Source organism: Chinchilla lanigera, unplaced genomic scaffold (genome assembly GCF_000276665.1).
Source record: "Chinchilla lanigera isolate Chin_1 unplaced genomic scaffold, ChiLan1.0 scaffold00038, whole genome shotgun sequence".
NCBI classification, from domain to species: domain Eukaryota; kingdom Metazoa; phylum Chordata; class Mammalia; order Rodentia; family Chinchillidae; genus Chinchilla; species Chinchilla lanigera.
Window position 1 is genome coordinate 10,549,781 of NW_004955439.1, and position 26,522 is coordinate 10,576,302.

At 44.5% G+C, this 26,522-nt stretch overlaps 1 protein-coding gene across 1 annotated transcript in view; it reads right to left on the reverse strand.

Annotated features, from left to right (window-relative positions):
- Positions 1 to 26,522, reverse strand: part of Mthfd1l (methylenetetrahydrofolate dehydrogenase (NADP+ dependent) 1-like) — a gene marked incomplete in the record, with an annotated part of 189,260 nt that overhangs the window by 117,049 nt on the left and 45,689 nt on the right. Inside the window, 7 exon segments of the mRNA XM_013517397.1 lie at positions 2,554 to 2,630; positions 7,538 to 7,640; positions 9,892 to 9,966; positions 10,823 to 10,930; positions 15,192 to 15,238; positions 16,688 to 16,824; positions 25,412 to 25,585. Coding sequence (XP_013372851.1) covers positions 2,554 to 2,630; positions 7,538 to 7,640; positions 9,892 to 9,966; positions 10,823 to 10,930; positions 15,192 to 15,238; positions 16,688 to 16,824; positions 25,412 to 25,585 — 721 coding nt within the window.

A 26,522-nucleotide genomic window follows, 5' to 3' on the forward strand; every position in this document is an offset into this window, starting at 1 on the left:
TTAAGTATAGATTTCTGGCAGGTTTTTCCATGTCTGTAATACTAATCCTTATCATGTATGTTGTAAACATTCCCTGTTAGGATGGTTAGGATGTTAGAGATCTTTTAATGTTTTTGTGTCAGGTTTTTTTTCTTTCTTGTTCTGTGGATTGAACCCACTAAGCCTTGTGTCACTTTTTCCTGTTGAAGACTAATTTTTCATTATATCAAAATTATCTACTTTCTTGATAGCTTCTGCATGTTGTGTCAAGGACACTTCCTATTTGTGGCATCTGCTAATGTTTGACTTCTTCTGACCAGCTTATTTTCTCTTTCTTAATTGTGTATGTTCAGTTCTACTATTTTTTTTTTTTTTTTTTTTTTGGTGGTACTGGAGGTCGAACTCACAACCTTGCGCTTGCCAGGCAGGCACTTATGCCACTGAGCTATATCTCCAGCCCCTATATATTCAGTTCTAGTATGTTTTACGCTGGTGTTCTTTCTGCTGAAGGATTTGAGGTTTAAAAATCGTTCTTCAGATCCCTGAATCAATTTTCCCAAGGCTGCCTGGCGTTTGGTGCTGCGGAGAAGTCTCCTTCCTTGGGGATTAATCAGGACCCTTCCTCTTTGGCAGCTATTAGGGTTATTATTCTTTTTAATTCTTCTGTGTTCTGAAGTTTCAACCTGGTGGGTATAAATCTTTTTTCACTAATCCTGTCCTGTCTTGTCTTATAGCATGAAAACTCATGTTTTCCTTCAGGTCAAGAAACCTTTTAGTTACTTCTTTAAATTAATTATGCCTTTTATTTGAAGGCACATTCTCCTGCAATACTTACTGGGTGCTGACTACAATTTTTTGCTGTGTGCTGCTCTCTGCTTCCTAAACCCTTCTTTCCAATCTGTTCCCCTTGTAAATTGTGTTTTCAGATAATTTCTCAGCTTAGATGCCCTATCTGGAGGTATGAGGCAACTCAGCCTATTAAATGGATTTTTATTGTGACAACCATAGTTTTATGTACAAGACTGTCACACACCATTTAAAGCAGTCAGTTCTTATTCTACCTGACAGCTCTCGTAACCTCTGAGAATACCCACCACACGGCCCTCCAACACGCTGGCCAGTTGACCTACCATTTTGTTTCCCTGGGCGCAGGCGCTTCTCCTTAGGGAATCTGTATCAGCCTTCACGCCGCGCCCTGCTCTGCCCAGGGGCTTCCTGGCTGCCGTCTCACCTGTCTGCGTGCCCAACTCCGGATAAGCCCAGCTTGTGTGCTGAGACCCTGGGGCAGCAGGGCTGCTGCTCGGCCTCTCACACTGGAGCCGCTCACACAGCCCTGCTGGTCCCAGGTATCCTCTGTGCAAATGACAAAAGGCTGTCCTCTTCCCCAGGGGGACACATACACTAGCTTCCTTCGAACAAGACACCGTCACCCACACCTGCCAGCCAGGGAGCGTGGTAGAGACACAGCTCTGGCTGGGGTGCGTTGGTTCCCTCAGGGCTGGGCAGGGATATTGTCACTGGCCTGAGGATCATACTCAGCCCCAGCCTGTGACACAGCTACGCAGGCTGTGGCAGCTCAGGTATTATAGGAAGGTCCCAGCTCCCAGCCCCCAGCGCTGACTGCCTCTCGTGGCCTGAGAACTAGGTGCCTCCTGCCTCAGAATTTAGAGGCTCCTCAGACACTCTTGCCACAGTTTGCACTGTCCTTCTGCCCACCAGTCCAATGCCCTCCATCTTCTCATCCTTAGGAAACTCCCCCAGGCTTCACAGCAACAGCTCTGCTTTTCAGCTCGGGTACTGACTGGGGTGAGCACCAGCAAGTTCCAGGGTTGGAGGAGCAAGGCGGTGCCTAGACCTAGTTCATCTTCTCAGTCCCATCCCCATGTTTACTTCAAAGTATTTCCAAAGGTCCCAAAGTCTGTTTGGTATGCAGACTGGATATTGCAGGAAAAGTGACTTTTTTCTTAAATAGCTAATAAAAACGTAATGGAAAGGCTGTAAATCTAAAACTTTCCAAAAATACAAAGTTTATTACAAAAAAAAGAAAAAAATATCAGAGGCCTGCTCTGCCTGCCTAAAAAATTATGGAGTGAATTTATATTCCTTCAGTGCCTCTGGCCCACAGCAGAGGCCCATTAAAGGAAAGGAGACCTCGTCATTTCCCCTGCATTCCCTGTATCTGGATGATAACCCATTATCCCTGGGACGCTCCCTGTGCTCTTAAGCCTGATAACTGTTTCGTGCTTTGGTAGATGAAATGCAAGTAATGTGTCTGCGATGCTCGTTTGTCAGTCGTTATGCAGATGCAGCAGAAAGTCGTGGGTTTCCCATAAAATATTCAAAGACCCCTGCCCCCCAGCCTGGCTCATCTCAAAGGAGAAGAGGACCCTGGAGTTCTCCCGCCTCCTGACGCTCTCCGGTCCTGCTCCAATCGGAAACCCACTGTGACATGGGGGAGCCGTGGCTGGGACAGGCGGGGATGGGGCACGGGAAGTTGCTGAGAGGAGGAACGCAGACATGGTGGAAACAGAGGTGAGGAGGAACGAGTGGCCTCCAGGAAGAGGGAGCACCTACCTGCCGGGAACAGCCCTTCTCTGTGCTTGCCTGCCCAATCGTTATTTTTCGTAGAAATCGATCATTGGTATCCACCACTGAAAAAGAACAGATTACTTATTCAGTCAACAAGCAGGGCTTGGCTGCCTGGAGTACAGAGGAAAGGGCGGAAGACACAAGGGCCGGCTTCTCTCTAGGAATCCAATAAACACGAAAACTCCTGCTAGAGCCTTAAGAAGATCATGGAGGCTGCAGAAAGCATGTGTCAGGTGATGATGGGGATGCAGTTGGGTAGAATGCCCGCTTGAAAGTGGGCAGCAAGGACGGGTACTTCTAAAACGATGACATTTCATAGGACACCTGAGTCACAACACGTCAAGCCCCTTTCACATAAAGTTAAAGGTAACAACTACGTGACCCAGTGATCTTACTTTCATGCATTATCCAAAAGAATTGAAAGTGGGGACTTGAACATGTATTCGTACCCTCATGTTCACAGCAGCATTTACCACAGCCAGAAGGCAGAAGGAACACAAGTGTCCAACGACTTGAATAGATAAACATCTGGCATGTACCTGCAATGGAGTACTACACAGCCATGAAAAGAAGGGCATTTTAACCCATGCCACAAAGCGAATGAAAATCAGGGACATTAAGCTTAGTGAAATATGCCAGACATGGAAGGACAGATATTGTATGATTCTACTTATACGAGGCACCTGGAATAGGCAAATTCATACAAACAGACAACAACAGAAATTACCGAGAGCAGAGGAGGAATTATTATTTAATAGGGACAGAATTTTTGCTGGGGGTGATGAGGGTTTCGTAACAGTGGTGATGGTATGATTATAGTGAATATATTTAATACCATGAATTGTACACTGGTAAATGGTTAAAATGATAACTAGGATGGTATGTAGATTTTGCCATAATAAGAAAGAACATAAAAGCATCCCTGGGGAAAGCAGCTGACGTATGAGCAGAGCTGGCCCTGATTTTCTTTGTTTCACTGGTTTGTTTCAGTTGCACTGATTCAGGTTTTTTCTGTGAAAATGAGATTTGCTTTAGTAAAAATCAAATTTACAATGCCAGGAAACAAAGCCCGAAGGATAGAGATGTGGCTTCAAATAACATGCAGCTCCTGGTGACAGCCGACACACACCTTACCAGATGGATAATAGGGCTCTGATAAAAGTTCGGGGGTGGTGCACATCTGCAGGGTAAATGACGCTCATCCTGCTCTGATACACGAAGTACCCACAAGCCACACATATGCATGGGTGCAGAGCACACTCACCCACACATAAACCTTCCTTGTGACCTAAAAACTAAAAGGCCTGCTTCTCCATACTGTCACTAGCTACTACTTTTATTTCCTAGCTGCAAAGCAAAAATACCGCCCCCCTTATCTGATGAGTAGAATCTACAATCTTGGTACCAGACTGAAGTGATCTTTTTATCAACTTTCGTTGAAGTTAGCAATGGAAATTCAGTTGTTGTTGCTTGTTTTGTTTCGTGCGTACGTGTAGCAAAGAGACAACATGCAAGCATAAAAAAAAGTGCTCGGCGAGGTCAGTTATAATCAGTGGCCCCTGAGCCAACCGGGCCACCTCTTACTCCACTGGCGTTCTGACATACAAGGAAAGACGTGTGTAAAGTGCCACTGATACACAAAAGAGGAAACATGAAAGTTAATTCCAAACCACAAGAAAGACAGATGCCAGCCAGTAGCCCAGCGTCAGTGACACACGGTTCCTGTCCTTTGTAGGACAGAGCTGACAGCAGAGTAAGCAGCTTTACCAAATGGATAATACGGCTCTGATAAAAGGGTGACAGAGACTATATATTCGGGGGTATGAGCACATTTGGCATGACACAGGATGAAGCAACCACCGGGTTTTGCACACAGGGTGAAACAATGGGGTGATCATCAAATGGTCTGACCCATTTCCCTGAGGTTTTTAACCTATCCGCCCTCACTGGCACACGGAGAGTCCCCCTATAGATATCAAGTCATCCCAGAATCTAATCTCAGCACAGGGATTACACTAGTTCTAGGTCTAAACCAGAAAGCTCTGCTAGCAAATGTCCTTCACTCATCTGCTGGAGAATGCTGTTTCTCACATTAACATAGGGTAATCAGAGCCAAGCTACTTCTCAAATGTCAGTCCAAATTCCTCTGAGCCGGGTGGCTTGTCCATCGCAATAAAGTTTTCTTCACATTAGTGCTCTGAACAGAAATATAACGCTAGCGTTTTTCTGGAATAATTTTTAAAGATTGATTTGTAACCACAGAACTCTCCAGCTCTTCCTGCTACTCAGAGAGAACCCAAGGGTGCACGGCCCGAGGTGCAAGAGGTGACACAGCCTTCCTCTTCCATCCACCACCGGCCACTGTCCTGTTTCTGATGGCTGCCCAGGCTGAAGTCCCAAAGCAGACAGGAAAGAACGCCATGCGAGGAGACAGTCCTCTCAGTGTATTCACATGCATGGTTTAAAATATATCACTCTCCGTCTACATGGTTTTGCTTTTACAAGTAAACTTCTAAAAAAGTTTCAAAGAATAACACAAACTCAGAAATGCCCTGAAAAGACTGATGATATATTTTGGACATGTGACATTTTAGTAATTAACTTTCCTAGTCAAAATTTAAAAAAAATTAGATTTCTCAATAAAACGTTGAAAATATTCATGTAGGTTGATTCAAGAATAGAACCTAGGAAAGCTGTGGTTCACCCACAAAGGAATATTCTGGAACCACTGAAAATGGCTGTATAACAGCTAATCACAAAGAAAAAATGCTTCTGATATAAATGATGCTAGTAGAATATAACACTGATACACCTAAATCATAACAGAACTACAAAAAAACTAGATGTAACCAAAAAAAAAAAACCCTATAAATAGTAGCACTACTAGGAAAGGGAGATAAAAGTTTCTTATTCTTTTGATACATTTCTAACATCTGCATAATGGTATTATTTATTTTTAAATGAAAAATAGGTCCACACTAGTTTCCAGGAGATTTGTAACCTCTCTGGGAAACAAACACACACAAAAAAATCTCCACACACACTTCTTACCCCAGGCTGTCTATGCATTGTCCATCTGGGCTGTGCTTGCGGTCAGTAAAGTCTGCTCACATTTCTGTGGCGCCTCCTGATGGCGTGGCTGCTTGAGCGTCTCTAACCTCAAAATCTGAAATGTTCTCAAATCTGTAATTTCCTGAGGGCTCGTGTGATATCACAAGTAGAAAATTCAACACTACGAAGTGTTGTTTCATGTACACAGTTATTAAACATATTGTACAAAATTACCTTCAGGACATGTGAATGAGGTGTCTATGAAACATCAGTTTTGTGTTTAGGTTTAGGTATCCCTAAAATATCTCATCATGTATATGCAAATATTCTAACACACACACACACACACACACACACACAAACTCAGCACCACTTTTGGTCCCAGGCACGTGGGATCAAAACCTGTGCTTAAAGTTTCACGTTAAAGGCATTAAAAGTCTCTGCACTTTGTCTCTCAATTCTTAGTGCCTGGCTGCTATAGGGAAGCTTCATAACAGGGTGAGACCTGGGCCAGCCCGGGGAAGGCAGGACCCCGAGAGGCAGGGGGACAAGGGGTGCTGGGCCAAGGAGGGTGGTGGAAGGTCAAGGGCAGCCTCCTGACTGCGCAGTGGTGAAGCCACACCACTGAATGGTTCCCTTATCACCAGGATGTCAGGTCAGCACCTCTGCCAAGACGAACCCACTGAATTGCGGGGACTGAGATGGAGACATGCGAATGTATAAAGATAACAGCTGCAAGCCCGGCATTTGGTGAACACGTTCTGCAGGGGGTAGAAACGGGATATCGGTGGAAGGAGGTCTGAGAAGGGAAAATCAAGAACACACACCACTGAACACTTCGGCGGCCCAGACTGTCATCCAGGGTGGCTGCCGCACTCCCGAGGAGTCCAGCCCACAACCCATTCCTGGCACACAGGGCCCAGGACAGGTCGTGGCCAGTGACTCGCTCAAGGCGGTACAGCCAGGCAGGGGCAAGGCCGGCCCACACCTCAGGCCCCTGACTCACATGCCAAGCCCTGCCCTCCTCAGGCCTACCCCACAGTGACTGACCAGATACTGGGGGCCGCATGGGAGTGAGCAGGGGCGGCACAGCAGGGGCAGCCAGGGAGCCCAGCAGGAGCCGCTGCAGAGTGGGCAGCTGTGCTCCAAGAGATCCAAGGAGACCTGGCCAACAGCTGGAAGCACCTACAGACCGGGAAAAAGCACAGCACCCAGGACAGCACCCAGAGATCACAGAGCTGGTGGGAAAGACGTGGAAGAAAGAATCGGGTTGGAAGGCAAGCCGACGGAACAAGAAAGGGAAATGCAGCTTTAATGTTGTGTAAAAGGCAGAGAGAAGGCAGGACGTGGTGGTGCACACCTGTAATCCCAGCACTCGGGAGGCTGAGGCAGGAGGATCCCTGTGAGTTTGACACTAGCTTTGGCTACAAACTGAGCTCAAGGCCAGCCTGAACTGCATAGCAAGACCCTGTTTCAAAAAGACAAAGAAAAGCTGGGCGTGGTGGCGCATGCCTGTAATCCCAGCACTAGGGAGGCTGAGGCAGGAGGATCGTTGTGCCTTCAAGACCAGCCTGGGCTACAAAGTGAGCTCAAGGCCTGCCTGAACCCCACTGTGAGACCCTGTCTCCAGAAGACAAAAAAAAAAAAAAAAAAAAAACGACAAAAAAGAAGAGGACAACAGAGGCCCAGGAAGAGTGACACAGAAAATTAATTTTCCTTGGAAATTTGGAGGAGTGGGAATGAGCCCAGATGGCAGTTGGTTTAAATAAGAGGCAAGAAGGACGGAGGAAGAAGGGAAAATACAAGTAATGGGAAGAAAGAGGGTTATGAAACCCAGACTGGGGTTTCCAGGAAGACAGCACCTCGAGCTCCAGCGGGAGCCGCTCTCCTAGCCCCGCCCTCGGTCCCCAGCACCCACCTCTCTGCCACGTGATGGTGGCGGGGTCGATGTTGAGACGGGCGAAGCTGCTCATTTCCTCCTCAGTCAGCATGCTTGGGTCAGTCTTATTTATCCCCAGTTTCTAATGATTAAAAACAAGTGAGAGGTTTGAGAAGGAGCAAAACCCACAGCCATGCCTCTTTATTTTCTGCATGATCAGTGAAGCCTGTTCAAAAAGCTCTACTTTGAGTAAACTGCAGGTTACGTCAAATCCTACCAGTGCATGCCTAAGTCCAAATATTCTCTGCAAGGGGAAGTCGCTGAACATCTGTAACAGACGCTTAACACGGGACAGCTGGAAATGGAGCCAGTGCGCCTTGCTACTGGCTGTCTCCTCGGAAGGTCCCCGGGCTGCTCTGCTCTGTGTGACTGTGCTCAGAAGGGACAGGCATCGCTGTCCATATAACCGATGCTTTAGTTCATTACTTCTCTCCGTCAATGTAAATAGCAATAAAATGGCCGGGCGTGGTGGTGCATACCTGTAACCGGCTGAGGCAAGGACTGCCATGAGTTCAGGGTCAGCCTGAACTCCACAGCAAGACCCTTTGTCAAAAAAATTAATCAATAAAAGAGCAATAATTCAGGTCAAGTTTATGTCTAAGTTTCAAAACAAGTTATTTTTAAGACACTGAGAAAGTATTAAAAATTTTAGCTAGGCGTGGTGCTGCATGCCTGTAAACCCAGCACTCGGAAGGCTGAGGCAGGAGGATCGTTGTGAGTTCAAGGCCAGCTTGGGCTACAAAGTGAGCTCCAGGCCGGCCTGAATTGCATAGCAAAACTCTGTCTCAAAAAGACAAAAAAAAAAAAGTTAATGCACTTATTTCTGTAAAGAAAATATCTTCAAAAAAAAAAAAACAAAACCCCCCAAAAACAACAAAACAAAGAAAATATCTTAAGAAAGTGGTTTTTAATGAAGTATGAAAAAAAAGGAATCCAGGAAACAGAAACCATGTATGCTGTAGCCATAGAGGACGGAATTACTCACTATCCCTGACAAATGCAACATGGCTCGGTAACAAGCAAGGAGGTGAATTTAGAAAACCATTTATACAATGCGTTATTGTAACTCTTGTGCTGGTTTCAAGTGCATATACTAAAATTACTGTCACTCTCCTACTAGCCTGTTTTGAAACTGTTTTACTGTTATGATTATTTTTTCTCCTTAATATAAAAAAATCAAGTTTTTTCTGACATAACTAAATAACTAACTAAATAAATAAAATTATCAAGAGCAGGGATGTTTGAATTCAATACTTTTGTCACTGAATGCATCCTACATTTCCTATTTGTAATGGTTGACCCACTGTGTCAACTGGAGAAGTTTAGAAGCTTGACTAAATGACTCAGCAGGGAGCCAGGGTCCTCACTTTGTAAACACCCTCAGCCTATGGGAGGAAGGCAAGCGTAAGGTGAGGGTGTGAAGGACCCACCGCAGGGTGGAGAGCCTGCATAAAATACAAGGGAGGGGAAGACTCTTGCTCTTCCCCCTTTTGCTCTCTTATTGCTTTTGCCGTGTTCTGTGTTCTTCGCCTTGAGCTGTTGCCCCTCCCAAGCCATCTTGCCTTGGAGTCAACTGACTGGGGACTGAAATGTCCACAAACTGGGCGCTAAATAAACCTTTCCTCCCTTTAAATAAATAAATAAATAAACAAAACCATTTAGTACCACAGTGCTTGGGGAAGCAATGTGAGAAGCAGATCAGAATCGGCGAACAGTACTAAATACAGATCGCGAGGGGAAGAATCATGATAGCTTTCGCCAGCATAAGGAGGGTACCTTGCTGCAACGCGAAACTGAGACAGGCTACCTTCTCATTTCTTAGAAATATAACAAATGTAGCAACACTTCTCTTTAAAGAGAGGATGCATAAAAATTCAGTTTGTCAGTCTGACCTGGTACTCACAGACTGGCAAAGCAGGCCTCTTATTTCATACGCAATGAAAAAGAATCCTAGAAAGTTATTTGTTCACCTGGCTCTTTGTGTAGGATTCAGGTTTCAAGTGTCAAATACTAGTTATACTGTTTTCTCCAAGATTTTAACACCCAAAAGAGTGTAAAAAAACCAAAACTGAGTCAAGTTCAAAATTTCTGGTTTTGGCAATACTTGGGATGTATTTACAGGGTATGTTCTGTTTTTTCTTTCTTTGGGTCTTTTTGAGACAGGGTCTCACTATGCAGTTCAGGCTGGCCTTGAGCTCACTTTGTAGCCCAACCTGGTCTCAAAATCTCAACCATCCTCCTGCCTCAGCCACCTGAGTGCTGGGATTACAGGTGCGCGCCACTACAACTGGCTTCTTCTGTTTATTTTAAAGAACAGAATACTGGAAACTTACTTTCAGCCGAGCAAGCTGAATTTCTGAAAATTCTCTGACACCATTCACCAAAGGAACCAGTCGATTATATAGAGCCTGAGAAAACAACAATAAAAAAACGAAAGTTTAAGGGGGACTATGCACTTGGACAATTCTCAGGACATGACAAAATTCATTACATGTATAGCCAAACTATTTAGATTACAGGTCCTACTAAAACTTTGAGACTAATATAAACAATGGAGTCTTAAATTTTGTCATTAGTGAAACTGTCTAAATATGAAATAATGCACATTGCAAAGATTTTGAATAAATATGTTTCATGAGCTACAGCCTTACAACTAACTATCAAATTAACATTTATCCAGATTCTGTTCCAAAGACTCACCAGGGAATTAATTTAAGTGAAGAAAGTCAGTACCCTTGCAAAACATTCCAGAAAGTACCGTTCCTATCCACACCCTGTGTCTGGGAGGAATCAGCAGCCAGTACTGTCCTTCCAGGTGTGTGACTGAACTCCTAAACCACACGCATGTGAAACTCAGCAAGTATCCCTGATCTCCTTCACAGTGCATCTTAGATAGCTGTGCGTAACATCAGTCATAACAAGACACTATTTCTCCAGTCTCCCGTTTGATGTAGACATTGAGCCCAAGGCCAAGATGAACAGACCGGATCTATCAATGACCTTTAAAACTAAAGACTCAACTACAATTTGGCTTAAAAAGAAAAACATAATATAATTTTTCCAACGACTTGACAGTGGCCATAAACCCAGTTGAGAATCTGACCAAAGTGTATCTTCACCTTAGAAAATGGGGCCATTATAAAAGTCACAAAATTTTGAGGAAAATTTCAGTTTACAGACTCTACAAGTCTTGCAGTGAAAGCCTGAAGGATTCAAGAGTCCCAGAATAACTTCCCAAAATAGCTCACAGAGAGTCCTTCTTACCTTATCCGTTTGAGTACTTTCATGCAAAATCCTTGTGTCAATGGCTGCAGCCAGCAAGTTATTGGCAGCAGTAATGGCATGGATGTCCCCAGTCAAGTGCAGGTTGAACTGTAAATGGGGGAAAAAAAAAAAATTGTTCTGTTGGTTTCAAACAACCACGGCATTATTCAAAGACTGGCTGGATAAATAGAACAGTATGTGAAGTACATCTCCTTATAATGCACGGAGTCCACAGACAGCCTCAACCAGAAAATCTATACCAAGGTCTTCCTCACGGTAACAGAGGAGTCTCGTGCAAGCTCTCACCACAAATTCTTCCTTTCTCAGGTTAAAGGTGACACACTCTGATGGACTTAGTTCTTTTCCCCTAATTTTGGTTCTTCATTTTCACTTCCTTCACTTCCACATATCATTTTCTTATTTAGAAAACAGTACAGGGGCCGGGTGTGGTGGCGCATGCCTGTAATGTCAGCACTCAGGAGGCTGAGGCAGGAGGATTGTTGTGAGTTCGAGGCCAGCCTGGGCTACAAAGTGAGTTCAAGGTCAGCCTGAACTGCATAGTGAGACCCTGTCTCAAAAAGACAAAAAAAAAAAAAAAAGAAAAAATAAAAGAAACCCTGAGAAATAAAGAATACCGTTTCTATAACTACTAACTCTATTTTCCTTCTATTCTCATACCCACACACGATCATTATTTATATCACCAGTATACTTCTAATTTGAAATCTTTTTGTTAAAATTATACACTGAGCATCCCTAATTCAAAAATCCAAAATCTTAAGTACTTCTAAGTCTGAAATGTTCAGAGCACTGACATCATGATGACATAAGTAGAAAATTCCATGCCATGAAACTTTGCTCCATGCACAAAATTATTAAAATATTGTACGAAAGTATATTTCCATCACCTCATACCTTATACACATAGCTATGTGTATAAATAATAAAATGACATGAAAATAAGAAAATGATATGTGTATAAGGTATGTATAAATCATAAGTGAATTTCATGCTTAGATCTGGGGCTCATCTCAAAGATATCTCATTATGGAAATGTGAATATTTCGATATTCAAACAATTTGCTATCTGAAACACTTCTGGTCCCAGGCATTTTAGCTAAGGGACATTTGACTGTATTCTTTATTGGGTGCCAAAGTTGATAAATGATAGGCTTTTTTTTTGTTTTTTTTTTGTTTTTTGTTTTTTTTTCCGGTACTGGAAATCGAACTCACGACCTTGAGCTTGCCAGGCAGGCGCTGTGCCGCTGAGCTAAATCCCCAGCCCCTGTATTCTTTAATAATATTTGTGTATACTTGCACTTTAGGGGGACTACATAATTGAGTAGATGTACCAAAAGTTCCGGGTCCCTATGCCTGGATATCTAGGGCGCTTTCAAATTTTGACTTTTATAAAAAATGCTACAATTAGGAAGAATACATGCAAACAGCTTTTCCTTCAAAAAATTAATTTCTAATGAGCAACATTCCAGGAGTTATATCTTGATAATATCATCAAATTATTTTTTGAAAGGGATGAAGCCTCATCAGCAAAACACTAGTAAGATCCTTTACCTCATCTGTGTGGTTTTTTTTTTTTTTTTTTTTTTTGGTCTTTTTGAGACAGGGAGGGTCTCACTATGCAGTTCAGGCTGTCCTTGAGCTCACTTTGTAGCCCAGGCTGGCCTTCAACTTGCAACAATCCTCCTGCCTCAGCCTCCTGAGTGCTGGGATTACAGGCGTGCGCCACCACGCCCAGCTCTGACTGGTTTTAACATAGGTTTCTTTGCTTATTACTGAAGATGAGCATTCTTTGGTTAGTCACTATTTCTACTCTGATTTTGAACCCTTTGACCATTTTACCATTGGAATTCAAGTCTTTATTGGCAGCTATCTAGTACTTTATATTCTCTTAGGCATCTCATAGGCCCCAAAGGGTTTCAGGGGACTCTTCCCTTGGGACCCCAACTCTTCACCACATGCCACACCACCATTCAACCCTATACCTCCCACTGCCCTGGCCCTCCACTGATCTGCCCTGCCTAGCACCCTGACATCCCCCTTGAATCTTTCTCTTCTCTCGTTCTAACACCTAACCCACAGACATTACCAAACGAAGCTCCCACTGCCATCCTGTTCCATCCTTGCCACTACCATCCTGAGCCAGGCTGCTACCACCTCACCCCGGGGTTACCCCCACAGCCTCTTCCCTGGGCTCCTAACACGCGTACTGGGTCTCTATTGCTCTACTTCTCACAGAGACCAGAGTGATTTTTTTGAAAACCCAAGCCACACAGTCACTATCTTGTCACGATCCCCACAAAGGCTGGCCACGGCGCGTGAAATCCAGCTCCTCTCCCTCCACGCCCCCTGACCACTGGGCCCTGGCCACACTGGTGCGCTCCAGTTCCCTGAGCAGGCCAGGGCTTTCCCTCTCGGACTCAGGGCCTTCCCATCAGAGGTGCCTCGGCCTTGAGCAGCTTCTCTCATTCTTCACAAGGCTGGCTCCTTATCTTCCAAGTCTGTGTATTTTCACTTTCAATTCCTCAGTCCATCTGGAATTTATTTTAACATTTCCCCCATGACTACTTATGAAATTTCTTCCAGTACACGTTATCTATGCATGACACTCAGTCAACAAACACCCACTCAGCGTTGGGCGCTGAGCTCAGAGCTGGGGACACAGCGACGGAAGAGATGCTGAGGTGTCCAGCTTCGAGGGACACTCTCCCAGCCTGTATACTATAAGCCATGCAGCAGGTGCCCTAACCTAGACAGACACCACGCTGTGCCTTCCTTATCTGTTGGCTCAATCTAGAGGCGCTCCCCGGGGCACGCTCCTTGCACTCTGTCCCCAGCCTGGCCTCAGGTTCTGCGTCTTCCTGGCCTGTGAATGGGACGCATCATCCCCATGCAGATGTGAGCAGGGCTGAGGACCACCCCTAGACGTGTATCCCAAGTTCCTCTTGGGCATCCCTGACACTCAGGCCTCCACGAGTAAGCACTTCTCCAACTCCTTCAACAATGTTAACAAACCTTTCTTACTGAGCACTCACTGTGCCAGCACTCTGCTAAGTGCTGGGACCAAGAGGCTTAAGAGAGGTCTCTACCTCACCACAAGAGACCGAATCTGACAGCCAGAAACACAGAACACGAGGGGGAGTTTGTGGGATGGGACAGAACCTTGAGAACAGAGGCTGAACTAGGTACTGAGGGCAGGAAGGGATGGGAAAGATGCTGAGAGTCATGGGAAAGTCACGGAACAGAGAAGGCAAGGGGTTGTGGGGGTGTGTGCTCAGCACTCACAAGAGCCTGGGTTCAATCCCCAGAATTCCTCCATCAATTTATTAACTAACTAGAATAGAATAACAGCAAGAGAAAGCAGTGCAGGAGTCTGCAGGGAACTTGGTACAAGGGACCGAGGGAGGCAGGTGGGAACCTGCAGAAACGAAGCAGAAGCAGGGGCCCACTGGGGACTGACGGGAAACCTGCTCAGACAAGGGACCGGGAAGACTGCTCGGGACCTGACCACACTGCTGACACCGACAGCGGAACAGACTGGTCACTGGTTAGATACAGGGACACGGGACAGCTTATGTAGGATGAAAGCTAAAAATTCTTGGAGAATTAAGAACTGATCCCATTGGCTCTTTTTGCCCATTTTCTCTGCAACTATTTTATTTTGGAGTCTTTTTTTTTTTTTTTTTTGGTACCGGCAATCAAACTCAGGACCTTGCGCTTTCCAGGAAGGCGCTTATGCCGCTGAGCTATATCCCTCGCCCTTGGAGTCTTTTTTTTATTCCTGCAGTGCTAGCAACTGAACTCAGGGTCTCAGGCACGCTAACCAGGTACTCTACGCTGCAGAGCTATGCAGCCAGCCCTAATCCTTTGTCTTACTTTATAGATATGAAGTATCTAAGTCTTCTTAAATTAGGGAGCAGAGCAGATGCTTGACTAAGGGACCATCAACATTCTCTTGCCTCTGGTAGAGTCCTCAAATCCACAAGGGTTTCAGGATACCGAACTGTTTAGAATTTAGAAAGGTAATACGATGTACCTATAACTTACTCATAGGACACTGACCAGTGGCTTCATCAGCACCTATGTGAGACTCATATACAGCATTCATAGACAGAAAAATTTATGAATGTTCAGTAAAATATATGAACATTCACACTAAGTGGTGTACACAAAATCTATACACAGTTCCCCGAAGTCGCCAAGTTCTGCCACTGCAAGAGTCAGGCAGATGCTTCCGGTGTCTTGAGGCCCTGTGGCCTTGGGCTACAGAAGGAGACCATGTGCTGTCTTTCTAGGGGCAGAGACAAGGCGCCGGGAGGGAAGCACAGGGGTGCACGATGCGTAGCCTTACCTCTTCCATGGGGATGACCTGGGCATATCCGCCACCCGCAGCTCCTCCTAAACAACAGGACAAGCGGCATTTGAAGTCAGTCATCAAGTACAGCTACAGGGCACAGGCAGAACCCTAGGAACACAGCTTCCCAAACCCAAAAGGGAGGTAAAATAATAGGGGCGAGAAACATCGGCTAGTCTGTCGAAGTAGAAGAGAAGCAAAACAAACCGAAGCTCACACTGTAGCCTCCTATGCAACCTAAAGGTTTCCATTGCGTTACTTAGAAAACAAAGGTAAAAACAACATAGCAAATGACATTACTGTAAAACAGATCTCAGGATATGACAGCATCGTTATAAATTTATTAGTGGATCTATGTGGCTATGCTTTATCTAGATCATATATACATCGAAATACCAAAAAACTTTGTTTTTAACAAAAACACTTGCAAAAACCTCTGAACCATAAATTAAGAGCTTCAGCCAGTTTATTTCAGCTAATACTAGGGAAGCCTTGTCACGCTGCTTCTCCCTCAAAACATTAGTTCTTACATGAAAAAGACCCACCTCATGCATGTCCACATCACTCTGAAGTTCACCTTGTTCTTTCCACGCTATCTCAATTGAGCCTCACAATGCAGTGAGCCTGGTACCTCAAGCCTTTTTACCCTTTTACAGACGTGGCTCAGAGAGGGAATGGCTGGCTACAGGTCACACAGCACTAAGAGACACAGCTGTGAATAAAATCTCAGCCTTCTCACTCCAAGTCTCATGCTCATTCCACCAGATAATGTCTGACCTTCTGTGCGTTATCAGTACTTACTGAGCTGGGAGTTATTAATATTTATAACGGTAATAGAAATATACTATGGCTAAAAAATACAAAACTGCCAAGAACACACAGTAATTGCAGCAATAAGCGCCAGTGTCAGTGAGCTCAGGAGTGACTTCATGACAAATCAACAAAAGAGGAGTAATGAATGCGAAGGTGCCAGACGTCAGCCCGGCCACAGCCAGAGAGATCTGTGCACAGCCGGGGTGTCTCCGAAACACCCCGGGCCCCACACAGCAACTCCCATGGGTGGCACCGGGGGCTGACCTACGGGCCCTCTCAGGGTTTAGAGGGACAGACTTTTCACCACGGCCGGGATGACAAAGCACCCACGTGATTGGAAGGGTTTCAAAATGCTTGGCAGGGGAGGCGCGGATGAGACAGAAGACTCCACCTCAGGCGGGAGGCCTGAGCAACTGAGTCAACAGAATGGGTTTCCGGGGGGCTCCACTGAAGACCCCCACCCTGCATATCTTTGTGCATGGAGGACTAACTTAGGCTGACTACCATGTACTGAGTATATGATAGATGTAGTGTGTGTATGTGTGTATGTGCGCGGGTGTATACATGTGCAGAGATGAAATGTGCCACTTCTTCTGAAAAGCTTTAACCGTAAATGGCATTCTCTTAAAACTGCCCCCCAATTTTGCTCTGAAAAGTGTATTAATGGCTAAACAAAGTACCTTTCACTCCGAAAGTCGGCCCTTGGGAGGGCTGCCTCAGGCAGGCAAAGGAGTTGACGTTCAGGTGGGCGGTCAACGCTTGCACCAGCCCGATGGTGACAGTGCTCTTCCCTTCTCCAAGAGGGGTGGGCGTGATCCTGATTTGTGCGAGAGGGGAGAAGCAAACTGAATCATATTTCCACGACAACCTATGCAAAGCCAGCCTAGGATACCAGAACCGAATCACGATGTTGGTAGAGAACAAGCCATTTCCAAATCTGCTAAGAGTGCAGTTTCTTGGACCTCTACAATCTACCTTGGTGTTTCAGGCCATGCTTAAGTTAAACTCAAGACAGACACAAAAAAGGCACAAGACCAAGAGACCAAAAAAGAAAGGTACTGGGGACTGGTGCTAGGAACATTATCGATTTCAAGAAATGACAGAAAACACGCACCAAGGCGGTTTTAACAACTAAGCTAGTGTTGTCTCTTCCTGGCGGGTAACTTGGCATTCTTCCTTCCAGGGACATCGGGGGCCCAGAGTGGGCACAGGACCTAGCTTAAGGGTCCCAGAGTGACTGACACAGTCAGATTCTCAGGATCAGAAGGGACCCTGAAGTCCCCACTCATCCATCTCCTTCCTTCCCGATGTCCTGCCCAGAACTTGCCCCCGCCATGGTGAACAGACAATGACAGAAGCCCATAACCTCCAGGGTGACTCGGGCTACACAGTCAGAAGCTTTTTGGTTCTGAAAGAGAAACAGCGTGTTTGTGTCGCTTCCTACTTCTTGGAGTCCTGTACAGTAAGCTTACACCCCTTTCACACGACAGCTCTTCACACATCCACTCTAAGGAGGAAACATGTGCTCCAGAGGAGCCAATTTTGATGACACCTTACAAAGACATTCACATGTTCATAGCATCAGTGGGGTATTAACTGACAGGCAAGGAACTTACTACATTCTCAAGTAAGGCCCCTTAAACTGTTCTTTAGCATATTATAAAAATCACTAAAGCAAGCCGGGCGTGGTGGCACACACCTGTAATCCCAGCACTCGGGAGGCTGAGGCAGCAGGATTGTTTCGAGTTCGAGACCAGCCTGGGCTCCGAAGTGAGCTTAAAGCCAGCCTGACCTGCATAGCAAGACCCTGTCTCAAAAAGATTGAAAAAAAAACAAAACAAAACACTAAAATTTGAAAATACTGTCATTTGGGTTTATAAATTGGTTTTCTATGAGTTACACTGTATGAGTCATTACATTGGGGATACTCAACCTCACTAAATCATGGTGATGGGGTTTTCTTTTCTTTTCTTTTTTTTGGTTTTTTTCTGGTACTGGAAATCGAACTCACGACCTTGCGCTTGCCAAGCAGGCGTTGTGCCACTGAGCTAAATCCCCAGCCCCAGTGATGGGGTTTTCTGACCTACAAAACCTAGTGATGTGAACACAAGCAGGAAGTAATGACCTTAGATCATCCCTGTCCACAACTCTCAGACCTCTCCTCCCCACCATGCTCAATCACTCACGCAGCAAATGTTTAAGTACTTCTATGAATCGGGCACTCTGCTGGACCCTGGGTTACAGTGATGACCAAGTCAGATTCCATCTCTGTCCTCCCAGGACGTCTGGGTAATGGCAGATACAGGTAACTCAGCAATGTGAGAAACACCAAGACGCAGAAGTAGGCGATTAGACTGTTCATGGCGCACATTAAAGTAGGATCTACTAGACTTTGAACATCAGAGGTGTCCCGCAGGAAGTAATATCTAAACAGAGACCTGACAAATGAATAAAAGTTAGGCAGACAAGACTGAGAGTGGGTTCAGGGCAGTGAAAAGGCAAGGCACAGAGCTTTGTATTTTTTGAGGTTAGTTATTTGTATCCTCATGTGATAGAGGAGGAAATGGAGGCAGAGAGAATTTGAGTAACGTGTCCCAAGTCACGCAACGAGTAAGCGGTAGGGCTGGGCATGAAACTCAGGCAAGTCATCCAACTTCCTGACCTCACTAGGTTATTTCTGCACTTGGAATGGTAACTACAATTAGCAATTTGAAGCACGGAATGTGTAGGATACTCCAGAGAGGGAACATAGTAAGGAAAGGGGTAAGGTAGCACAGTGAAGTGGATTTCACTTTTTTTTTTTATACACTCAGTATTGGCGACTGAACCCAGGGGCCTCCACAATGAGTTATATCCGTACACCTTTTTACTTTGAAACGAAGTCTTGTTAAATTGCCCAGGCTGGCCTCGAACTTTGGATCCTCCTGCCTCAGCCTCCTGAGTGCCTGGGACTACAGGCACAAGCAGTCAAAAGAGATCAGAAGGAAGCTGAAAGGAGCAGTATAAAGGAAAAGAACAACAGGGGAGGCAGAGGGTGCCAGGGGCAGCTCAAGAAGAGGCCACTGAGGTGGCTTAGAGATGACAGGAGTCACAGGGCACTGAGGTTTGCAGCAGGGTGAGGACCAGGGAGGGTCCACGGAGGGTGCATGTAGTGCCAAGGTCATGGTGGTCTCTGCAGTAGGGGGTGGTGGTGAGCCATCCTGAACAGTGCTTGGTGAAATAAACCTCTCACTCCCAAATCACAGGGCAGTGGCTTATCAGTCGCTTCTGCACCCATCTGGACAGCGCCTTACAGAGCAAGGGTCAATCAGAAGGTGAAAAGTCACACAAAGATGTTTATACTTTGAGTCAACGTTCTACTTTTTTAGGTGAAGTATGAACAAAAGCAGTTAAAAGCCCACAAGCATCAGAATATCATGAAAAAAGATACAGCATCACACACAGTATAGTTTCACTACCCCAGTGAGCACATATTGTTTGCAAAGGAACAGCCGTGTCAGATACGAGATCACATTTTCATTCCCCAGGACCAGCTAGCTCAGTGGCCACGCCCTGCGGTGACCTCTGCAGCACTTCAGCAAGCCATCCAATTCTTAATTAGAAACACAGGCCTGCTCAGCTCGCTGCCAATGAATACAATTCAGGAAAATCAGAAAGTAGGAAGTATTTATTGGGAGCAATAAAAAGAGAGCTTCAATAAAAAAAATTATTTCACCTCATCCCTACATTTAGTATCAAAATTCGGTTTAATTCTTTCCTTAGTACCCTTATCTCAGATTCTAAATCATCAAGTTGATTTCAAAAATAAGCACCACAATTAATTTTAGTTCCTTTTTCTGTTTCTTTCTTCTTCTTTTTTTTTGTTTTTGGTCTTTTTGAGACAGGGTCTCGCTATGCAGTTCAGTTTGGCCTTGAGCTCAGTTTGTAGCTCAGGCTGGTTTCGAACTCGCAATGATCCTCCTGCCTCAGCCTCCCAAGTGCTGGGAATACAGGCGTGAGCTACCATGCCCGGGCTCCTTTTTCTGTTTCTATGAAATTTTAGCTTATGGGAAAGGGTCTGTGATTTTTATTAACCTCCTTGCTGTCTAAGCATGTGCATGGGCTCCCTTTCTGATATCCACCCCACTGCATTTATTCCAGGATCATTATATGACTTTTCAGAAGGCACCATAAAGAAGGTCTGCCAAGTCTGTGCTGTCACTGGCCACAAGCTTGCCGAGGTGAAGGGGACAATGCCCACCCTCCTCGCACCTACTGTTCAGGGACACACCAAAAAAAAAAAAAAAAGAACAAAAAACCCCAGGGGATGATGTAATGATGCCTTTTCCTAGATAAACATCACTTACTGTCAACTACAGTGAAAATGTTCTGGGACATCAAAGTGCTCTGTGACAATTTGGACACAATCTGAAAGAACTTTATCACTCACTCAAAGATCAAAGAGATTCCTTATACAGAGACAAGTGGTAAAATTTTGAAGTCTTGTTGACCAGTATTATTGGTATTACCCACATGAATTGCAAAACTATATGCTCAAGCAGTGTATGAATATATATCATTCTTTCCAGGCATCTGTATCATTTGGAAGGTTTTTAAAAGCCTTTTATTATCTAACAATAAACCCTATGGTCCATTTGGTTGTGTTTCTCATTACATTCGAGCAAGGTAAACAGTTCAAAGGCCCTGGTTTCTTCTAAGTATCTTTGTTCTACTCCACAAGTAGTACAAAGAAAGACACATATTTAAATAGTTATCTAAGGTAGAGAGGAAAAATGTTAGAAAACTCAGTGTTGGTTATATTAATGTTCCACCAAAATAATGAGGTGAAACGTTATTTAAAAATTAGGTACTTGGCACTCTGAGGGAAAAAAAAATGAAGTGACATGAATGATCTTAATTTTTCTTTAACATGAAATCCAGTCTAGTCACAGACCAGGTTAGGCTTCTTTTTCAGTTTTTCTGTCGAAGCAATTCAGAGAAATTCTAGAACCTTCTGCGTGGAAATCAGTGAAGGTCTAGGAGAGACTGAGCACACATTCAAACGCCCTGCAGCTGCACTCCGAGTCAAGCTCTCAAACAAAATTCCTTTTCATTGGTGTAACTGGGAAAGTATGTAAAACTCAAGAGCCCCAAGATTCTTTTGGCATATTTCCCTGAACAATTCCCAATCCTTTTCATTTTGTCAGGCAAAGCAAATAAAATGATGTGTAGGTGTAAATACCATGCGATGTGTAGCTGATGAAATACAGATGATTCTGACTGAATAAGAAAGCCTAAAGTTTGAAGAATGGCTTTATAAAAAGAGTTAATCTGTTCTGTATTTGAGATATTAATAATAAAAGTTTTTTCTAAAAAAAATCCCATTCTTTTATATTTTAATCCCACTGTTGATATATTTAAATCACTTTTATACATAAACTCAATGTGTAATCACAAATGTATTGTGATTCGGGGATTATTGAAAAATTTCTTGGGTATCTGAATTCCTGAAACATGGGAAAAGATTTACTACAGGGTTTGGAGAAAATGGCAGGACGGAGTGGTATAGCATAATCTCACACTGTAAAAGGGATGGATGTAGAGATAGAATTCTGGAAGAAAATTTTTTAAAAAACTACTCTGAGTAATGAGAGATTTAGTTTTCTCTTTTTAAAACTTTTCTTTATGTTAGAAGCCAATATTATTTTCAGCATTTTAAAACATTCAACAAAAATTTTACATTTCATGAAGAAATCACTTAATACTTCTGAAGAAGTATCAAAAGTACATGAAACTGTTGATAATGTCATTTTTCCCTCACTACTGACCTGACTAAAAGTAAAAACAGGGAGGTGATTTTTATGTCAAATTTACTTTCCATTTTACGTTACACATAAAATAGATATGTTCTAAACTGATCTCAATCATCCAGGTATTGAAAGATTAAATACTGAAGGCAGTTTACAATTTTAAAAAATGTATCATCTGCTGTATTGGGGGAGCCAGTTTATTCTCCCCTTACAGAACACATGCATACACGCGCACACACACAGTGTGTCTATTTTCTAGAAATCTTTCTTGATGGTGGATGCACACAGATCTCAAAATCTTAACTTCACAGTAAGGTTTTTCGCTGCAGGGGATTGAACCCAGGGCTTCCCACACGTGAGGTACGCACGCACTGTACTACTGAGTTACATCTCCAGCTCCTGTGTAAAATTTGAAACATTCAAGATAGGGTATTGCTAAGTTGTCCAGGCTGGCCTCGAACTCGTACTCCTGCAAAGCCGTCAGAACAGCTGGGATTATGGGTGTGTACCACCTCGCCCAGCCATGCTTCTCAATGCAACCAAAAGGAAGACCATTTAGACTTTGTTCTTTCAAACTCTGTTAAGGAAGCAAAGTTAAGACAGTTTCAGAAAAAGAACACTGAGGTTCTGATGTTGACTCTGTCCTTGAGAATTCAGGTTTAATTTTCACTATTTACAGCATACCACTCTGGCTTCAGCTGTCCCCCATATTCATGCCAGCCAAGGGGCAGCATGGAGCAGCGTTGTTCTGGGTCTGGTGCGACAATGAAGGGAGTCCCAGATGGCCGTGCTAGCTAGCACCCAACTGTGGGGCTGGAGGCCAGGTCTCAAGGGTTTACTCCAAGTTGGGAACTTGGTAAAAACATCATAGCTTTGTTTTGTTTTGTTTTTGTCTTTTTGAGACAGGGTCTAGCTATGCAATTTAGACTGGCCTTGAGCTCACTTTGTAGCCCAGGCTGGTCTCGAACTCGCAACGATCCTCCTGCCTCAGCCTCCCGAGTGCTGGGATTACAGGTGTGTGCCACCATGCCTGGCTCATAGCCTTGTTTTGGAAGTATCAATTCTGTGTTCCCAGCTCAGGGTAGGGCCGTATCTAGATTTATGTTTTTATTTCCAACATAGTAAGCTTCAAATGGAGTAAATCACAGCCACTTAGAAGAAAAACTGCTGAACGAGTCTTCCTTTTTAATCAGAGAACATCTCCTCCTCAGTTTCCTTAAACACTGATCTTAAACAAAACAAACAAAATTTTATGGCAGCACAGAGGATTGAACCCAGGGGTTGACGCAAGTCAGGCAAGTATTTACCGCTAAGCTACACCTTCAGCCCCGAATCCTCTACTCTTAGTGTGAGTAAACAGCAAACCCATCCACCAAGATCACTTAAAGCTGGGAAAAAGGGAAACAAATCTACATATAAGATGCTTTTAAAGATCCAAGCGTAGCTGGGCACAGTGGCACAAGCCTATAATCCCAGCACTCAGGAGGCTGAGGCAGGAGGACTGTTGAGAGTTCAAGACCAGCCTGAGCTACAAAGTGACTCCAAGACCAGCCTAAACTACATAGCGAGACCCTGTCTCAAAAAAAAAAAAAAAAGACCCAAGTGTGTGTTCATTCATTGCAAACAAACCTGCATGAGCATACTTCTACAAAGCAGTGCTGACTAGGGAAGTGATCCAAAGTCCAAGACCCAGGAGCCAGGTATGACCATGTCCTCCCTGCTGCAGAGCTGGTTCTGTTTTCAGGGACAGTGCCCAGAGGGCGTCTGCAGGCAGGGCACCCGGTTGTGGGGTCTCTTGGCAGGTCAGTAAGAGGAACATTTGGGTTAGGGGCCTAGGTTAGGGCCCAGTGCACTGCGTTTTGAAGTTTGAGGAAGATTTAAGCCAGAGGCAACTGAGGTGCTCCAAGAAATTATTTGGAAAAAGAAAAAATTACATCTGTATTGCACATGTACAGATAGTGTTTGGTCATTATTCCCTAAACAATACACTACAACAACTATCTGATAGTGTTGCCACTGTACTAGGTATTAAAAAGTTACCTAGGGGTGTTTACAGTGTACAAAAGGACGTGCACAGGTTGCATGCAAACACCATGCCATTGCATAGAGCTGAACAGCAGCAGATTTGGTGTCAGCGAGGTGCTGGTCCCAATGCCTGGAAGAGACAGGGACCCACTGCACTGCATTCACCTCTAGGGATTTCAGCTAAGGAGGCAACTGGAGAAGTGCACAGACATGCACGCCACGGTCATTAATCTCAGAACTGTTTATAATGGCCAAAAATCGGAAACAATTTAAGTGGCCATCGGTAGAGAATCAGTATGACACCCCTGTGCCTCGGAAACTCTTGAAGAATGACAAACATGCTGTCCTATCAGCTGTGAGTCACAGCACTGCTTCTCAGTGGGCCAGAGGTGCTGGGAAGACGTGTGAAAATGACTCTCCCGATCCCAGGCGTTTGTACTACGCCATCACTGCAGACACTTGGATGTGAGCACTGGGACATTTGCTACAGTAACGGCCCCACATCTGTCCCATGGAGCAAGGCACTCAGCGCTCTGTGCTCAGTGATACGGCAGGCACAGCAGCCTGCGTGGTTTCAGAGTCTGCCAGGGTCCCAGTGGTCCCTAACCTGAGCAGTGATTTCTTCTCTGTGGGATAAAATTGGGGACGTTTTACTAAGACAGTAAAAGTTTATTTTTTGTATTTCTGGAACATTTCTACCATGAGATGGCATTATTTTTATAACCAGAAAAAAAAAAATCACTGACACTGATAATTATGTAAAAACAAAGTTAACTGTGAGTCAAGTCCAGTTACAAGAAATGTCTCTGCCTAACAAATGGGTTTCTGGGCCTCAAGCCTTGGCCCATATATCACAGGCAATAGTCAGTGCAATGACATTTCAAGACAACAAAAGAATTTATATGGTTTCTTGATGTTCCCTGAGGTCACATCGAATAAATAGTTCAAATCCCTTGTTTTCTGTCATCTTTTCAGCTAGTGAATGTATTTTTTTTAAAGAGGGGAGAAAAAAAGCAAACATTCCTTCTCATAAAAACCATATATAAAAGCTACATATCTGTCTTTCATAAGATGACCAACACAAAGGAAAATAGCCCTGCATTAGTTCTGAAAAACAAGAAAAGAGATATATTTTTATAATGTAAATATGAAAAAGAAATGGAGGGTATTAATAAGATAATGCAAATTTCACAATCATCTGTACGTTCTTTATTAAAACACTGTTTCTAAGTAGAACAACAACTGTTTCTAAGCAGTAACAACAAAGGGCCTGCAATTCTTATTTTGGTTTTTGTTGTTTTGCAGCCAGAGTGGTGCAAGTGTGACCATGACACAATATAAGAAATAGAAAATGAACAACTGCATTAGCAACCTGCGACACACATTTCATGAGGAGACTCATTTGCCTGTATCGGGAAAAACAAAAAACATACCTCATGCCAAGGGAAGGAATGCTAAGCAAAATGCACAAAGCAATGTCAAATTTGAGAACAGGCTATATTTCAGGGTCTGAGGACAGAGATGAATATGGAAGGCAGCTTTACAAACATGTCTCCTGAGTGAAGTAGGTTTTTTTGAACGCAGTCTTACCCAGCAACTAAGACATATTTTCCGTCTGCTTGATCCTTCAACCTTTCCAGCAGGGACAAACGGACTTTGGCTTTGCTTTTGCCATAGATTTCAATTTCATCTGCAAGCAATCCTATCTCCTTGGCAAGGATGTCCACAGCTTTTGGAGTCTGTGCTCTTGAAATTTCTATATCACTGGGGGGGAAGAAACACAAAAGAGACAAAGTCCCTTCAGCTTAGGTGGTCGCCGTTAGTGTGAAAAACAGCCATACATCATGCCAGTGATTAAGTGGACGCAACTGCGCTGCGGTCCTGTTTCTCTCTAGGGCAATATTAAGCACAACTGCTAACAATTAACATGCACGAGAAGTGATACATGCTTTTAGGAGACGTGACTCCAAAAAACTCCCCAAGATCCTAGAACCGTGTCCGTGCACAGGATAGGCCTGTGCCACAGCGGGCGAAGAGCTGTATGTTACTCCCTGCAGGGGAGTCCGTTAAGGAGCGGGTGCTGGACGCAGAACCCCAGGAGAGGTGGGCTACTGACTGCATAACACTCTCCTAGTGGGCAAGCTGCGTGTGTCTCTTGGCTACTCAAAAATGTGGAAACGCTGTTTTATCTCCACCCATACTTTCCCTTTCTCCTCCCCATTTTCAATGCAAGATCACATCTCAGAAAGTTTTTATTAATCATGTAACTGTTGGTGCAAGTGCCTGAAGCTCACCTTTAGACTGAGGAAATTTCAGGCACTCTGGAGTGTGGCTGGGTATCTAATGTAAAGCATCAATTTCGATCAAGACGACCATGACTAAGATGGGGAGGTAACAGTTATGCGCTGCAGCAAGGCTAACCCGGAGCCTTGAGCACAGGAGAACTGGTACCCAAGAACTGTTCTACAGGGCACACCGGAGAAGACAGCCATTCCCTGACTCGCCTCAACACCTGCTGGTGGCACAGCGGTCTCCTAGTGGGCAGGGGACACCCGGCCCCTCTGTGGCAAGCAGCCTCTCTGCTCTGATAGTCTTCTTCTGTTGCCACTGCTGTTGATCTACTCAGCCCAAATATGACCCCAGGTTCTCCTCCACTGAACAGGGTGTGTGTGTGTGTGTGTGTGTGTGTGTGTGTGTGTGT